Source organism: Montipora capricornis, chromosome 13 (genome assembly GCF_036669925.1).
Source record: "Montipora capricornis isolate CH-2021 chromosome 13, ASM3666992v2, whole genome shotgun sequence".
NCBI classification, from domain to species: domain Eukaryota; kingdom Metazoa; phylum Cnidaria; class Anthozoa; order Scleractinia; family Acroporidae; genus Montipora; species Montipora capricornis.
The window spans coordinates 1,032,361-1,037,360 of NC_090895.1; the positions used below are offsets into that span (position 1 = coordinate 1,032,361).

The window sequence follows — 5,000 nt, forward strand, 5'->3', positions numbered from 1 at the left end:
GCCTTTTAGTGGTCCGAATAGACCTTTCCACGGTTGTTCCACCATATTGGCTGTAGGGCAAACAAAACCTCGCTGCTAGGCAACGCGCCAGACAATTCCCTTTAAAAATCGCCGTGCTTCGCTACCTTCGATTGTTTTTCTGCTGTGTTTATGCATTATTTAACAATTATTCGCCGAAGGCGAAGTGATTATCGGTGAATATTCACCGAGACGAAGTCGAGGTGAATATTCACCGATAATCACTGAGCCTGAGGCGAATAATTGTTTTAGTATAAATACACAGGTGATTATTTCAAAAAAGAGAAAAAAAAAACCTTTCAACGCGAAATCATCTTCAACTTACAGTGGCAAAACGACTACTGGCAGCCATGTTGTCCGTCGAGGTGATTATCGGCTGATAATCCGAGATAGCGAGCCAATGAGAGCGCGCGATTTTGTATAATCACCTGTGTATTTTTACTAATTGTTACTATCATCGTTGAAATCATGTGCTCCCTGAAGATAAGACATTAGCAAAAGTGAACAATTGTTTTTCTGAGCGAAATATAATCATTTTTATGAGAGCTAGTCATATTGTCGTAATTGTTCTACACGACTATCAAGAACAGTTGGAAAGCACACTGCCTCTGGAAAGCATCGTACACATGAATCTTAATACCATACCTTTGACAGACGGAATAAATATATTTATCATTCAACACATTGTGACAATGTCCAAATATGGTCATAGCGCGCGCAATGTTCGTCGTGCTTACTCAACAGATATACGTAATTTTGTGTGTCGCGGAGAAAAATATTATAATGGTAGTTTTTCCAGCTTTTTTCCCAATAAACGTAGAAAATTGTGCTTTGTTATCAATGTGTTGAATAATAAAACGATTATCCTGCTCAATCTTGCGGAATATCGCCTGATTTTAGCCAACTCAGTCGGCTTAAATTTGTACGGCCTCGTCGACTAAGGATCACGCGATATTCCGCGCAATTGCGCAGGATAATTGTTAAATATTCAACTCAATGATATTGGTTTTGTGTAAATTATTGGCCTTAAAGTGCGGTCAACGCAGCGGAAAATTGGATTGGATTTGTTTCCATTTTAGGTTTCCACTACGTTCATCACATCTCACTCTAAAAGAGAGCCCTCTAGTAAAAATCCGGAAGATTAATATGAAAATTTTCTTCAGAAAAGCTTAAGTTTGCAAGGGCTAGGTTTGAGTGGCAATAAAAGGGAGCTTATCGCTCGGGCTGGTGCATGTGAAAAGTGTATAGGGATGTTGTCTGCGAATATAAAGTATCTATTTAACTGTTTTTCTTTGTCTAGTTACTCTTTATTTGTGTTAGGTCAGCTCAAAAATTCTACTTCAAAATTAATTGATGGCGACCGCGAGTGATCACTGTTGCACGGTTAGCTATGACAATATTCCCGTAAAATTCATAGATAGAAACTTATTTTGCACGGAAAAAATAATTGCCCACCTCTTATAACACCGTCGTTTTATCGGTCACAGGATTATAGGGATAGAAATGAAAATATATTACGGGAGACAGCTGGAAAAGGATCAAAAGTAGCGAAGCACAGGGGTCTTTGAAAGGAATTGTATGGCGCGTTGCCAGGTAACGAAGTTTTGTTTGCACCCCAGTCAATATGGCGGCTAAAAACCGTGGAAAGGTTTGTTCAACTCCCCTACACTTTGTCAATAGCCAAGACGGGGATGGGTTTTTTCATCGTTTTCTGTTTTATTTTGGAATCTTTCCTTTCTGTTCATTGTAGTTGACAGAGTTGGGGATATCCACTAGGAAATGCAATATCAAAATTGCATAGATTGATTATTGCAAGTCTCAGAGTCTGATCAATTGATATATAGATAAATGTGACCTTTTTCATTCAGTCATGGAGCCATTGATTATACTTTGCCCTTTAGTGTTGATGGAGTCACGTTTGTGGATAGAGATACTTATCTTTGTAACACATATGCATACACAATTTCTCTTAGATAATCCATCGGGACTTGGCAGCGAGAAATGTTCTTGTTGGTGAAGGAGAGAAGTGCAAAGTGACAGATTTTGGGATGGCGAGGAATGTGGAACAGGATGATATTTATACCAGAAAAAGTCGGGTAAAGCTACAACAATTTTTTTTTTGTGAACGTAGTTTGTATACTATGATGGACCATAATTGGTTTAATTTGTGCCATCTTTGCTATTGAAAACCGCCTGATAATTTCCTTACATTATTACACTATCATTCTCTAAACTTATTTCAAGATGGTTTTACCTTCACAGGGCCGGTTGCCTGTTAAGTGGACTGCATATGAGGCCTTGCTTTACCGAGTGTACACGACACAAAGTGACGTGTAAGTATGTTTCTTTAAATTGCATTGTTCTATGGCAAGCAATTATTCTCAGACTAAATGGAGCACTCTAATTTGCTGGGTTTTAGTTGGGATTTTACAGTACGGACCATTACCATGGAAACGGCCCGTTTCCGTATTTTTCTCTCTCTTGGGAAGTTCAAGTTGAGCAAAACACAATTTTTTTTTTAAAGTGCTAAAAAATTGGAATTTATTTTTTTCACCACAACAGTACAATTATGGCAAGCGGAATTTAGTTTTACATCTAAAAGGTTACCTTTCAAATTTCGCTGATGGAAGACGCAGATTGCGAACATTCAGCAAGCGGAGAAGTGTCCGATCGCTCAAAGAAACGATACCATACAATAAACAACTTACTGACCTCAATTTCTCGGGACCGTACTGGGGATATTGGCCCTCGGTCATTTTTCTTATTGCCACGTCCTCGGGCCAATATTTCCCAGTACGGCCATCGCGCTCGGTTAGTAAGAGGTTAGTTGTAACTTTTCCCCTTTGGAGGAGATTAATGTCCATTGCTATTCCGATTTGCAGAAGACCCAAATAGCTTTCTGCAAGGACTTGAACTCTTTAGTTCAGGCATTTGTTGTCACAGCTTTTCTCTGGTACATGTTCACTTGTTTGGATGCCTATTTGCTTTGTTTCATCATTCATTTGTTCTGCTCCTTTTCGAAGGTGGAGTTATGGCGTTCTTCTCTACGAAATCTTTACAGTAGGTAAGATTTTCTTCTAAGGGCTGACAAAATGACAAAAAGATGCCTTAAAAATATTTTCATACCAGCACAAGATTTTGAAGAAATGTTACTATCCATGCATTATAAATTTGACAAATTTCATGCTAGTAAGAAGTGTAATTGAAACTGCAACGTTATACCCATAGGTGGATCTCCATACCCGGACACAAACGCTAGACTTATTGCGGATAAAATCCAGGAAGGATACAGAATGCCTAAGCCAAGACATGTGGATAACAAACTGTAAATGACTTTTTTTGATTTCTCTCTCTCATTGTGGTAATGAGTAATAAGTAAATGAGAAATAGCTTGACAATAAATTCCCTCTTAATACTGAAGTGAGAATCTTTCAATTTAGGTATGAAATCATGATGAAGTGTTGGGAAGAAGAGCCAAGTAATCGACCTACATTTGAAAAGCTGAGGAAAACAATGAAGGATATGGAGAGGAATCACAAGGTAAGGGAATCAAGGGAGGATTCTGGGTATTTATCGAGCTGTTTCTCGCTGCACACACACTTGATTATACTGAAGTAAGCAGACAAAACCTGGTCTGCCTGTGCCAAAGAAAAGATCTCATCCTTGTTCCTGTTTTACAAAAGATGCCTATGGCAGACCACGTTAAAAAATCCCTTGATTTGAAACCACGAATGGAAGTGACAGAAATTTGAAAATTTTTGGGTCGCATTTATGTGAGAACCTTTCAAAATTCTGATTTAAGCAATTGATCGGATTTCGCCATTCCCGCGATTTACTCTGTAGTAAACATGATTGCAAATCAAGCCTTTTGTGTCGCTATTGCGGTGTTGCTTCTCCAAACCACAAATTACTGCGTTCTCATAATAATTTCGCAGAAAAAAAATTATCCTTGAAGATATTTTAGTCTGCTCTAAAAGCTAGCAACCTAAGCCTCCTTTGAAATCGATTTTGTCGGTCAAGCGCGATGGAACAGCGATGAAGGGGATAATATTACACCTCTCGCCTTCATTTACAATTCCCACCGTAAATAAATATAACTTAAATTCTTTTATTGAATGACAGCACATAAAAGATTAATTCAAGAAAACGCTTGGAGTCGGTTCACGTTTAACGCGGCAAAAAACGCTTGGAGTAGGTTCACGTTTAACGCGGTAAGAAAACGAAGAGGTCACAAGAATGTGAAGATAAGGAAAAAAACTACTTTGCTACTGATGTTACATAATTCCTTGTCTTTTGTGATTGAAATTTCGCAACTTGTGTTATAAAATTTATGCGCGTGACCTTAAGGTAAAGGTCAGGTTTTTGAAGAAGTTATTGTCTAGTTCTTTCTTCGAATTACTACCTTCTCAGACTGAATTCGCAGGAAAAAGTATTTCTTCAAGAGGTCTTCGTCTGTTCTAAGAACTAGCAACCTAACCGTAGTTTGAAATCGATTTTGTCGGTCAAGCGTGATAGAACAGAAATGAACGCTGGAATATTACACTTCTTGCCTTCATTTCCAGTTCCACCGTAAATAAATGTAACTAAAATTGTTTTTCATTCAATGTGGTCATGAAAACGCTTGAAGTCGCAAAGGAAATGTTCGATTGTCATCACACGTAACCTTCCATAGCCATTTACCACGTCCCTTGTGACTCTCAGTCGGCTTCAGGGATCAGTGATATTTGCAACCAACCTTCACATTTTACACAAATAGTAGCATCCAACGTAAACGCCACCAGGCGTCTTGTTCTTATTATTTCTACAGCCATTCTTGAGTTACTGTATTCCCTCGTTCTTGGCTCTCTTGAGTATTGGAAATAGTTTGAGTCTATGGTGGTTGGCTGAAATTATCAAGTAAAAGTTTAAAACAATCAATATTTTTCTTTTGCAGATGTACGTGAACCTCAGTCAGTACGACACAAAACTGTATGCTAATATAA

General features: G+C 38.3%; 1 protein-coding gene across 2 annotated transcripts in view; it reads left to right on the forward strand.

Annotated features, from left to right (window-relative positions):
- LOC138028870 (tyrosine-protein kinase receptor Tie-1-like) overlaps nt 1–5,000 on the forward strand; it is a 6,420-nt gene that overhangs the window by 1,324 nt on the left and 96 nt on the right. Inside the window, exons 1-7 of one of the 2 annotated variants that reach the window (XM_068876491.1) lie at nt 876–1,611; nt 1,992–2,114; nt 2,281–2,351; nt 3,042–3,082; nt 3,247–3,343; nt 3,459–3,558; nt 4,952–5,000. The exon at nt 4,952–5,000 is cut by the window's right edge and continues 96 nt beyond it. In XM_068876491.1, coding sequence (XP_068732592.1) covers nt 1,597–1,611; nt 1,992–2,114; nt 2,281–2,351; nt 3,042–3,082; nt 3,247–3,343; nt 3,459–3,558; nt 4,952–5,000 — 496 coding nt within the window. In that variant the 5' untranslated portion in view covers nt 876–1,596. Of the gene's footprint in view, nt 1–875; nt 1,612–1,991; nt 2,115–2,280; nt 2,352–3,041; nt 3,083–3,246; nt 3,344–3,458; nt 3,559–4,951 lie in introns of those variants that run through there. The other variant, XM_068876490.1, reaches the window with a different exon arrangement.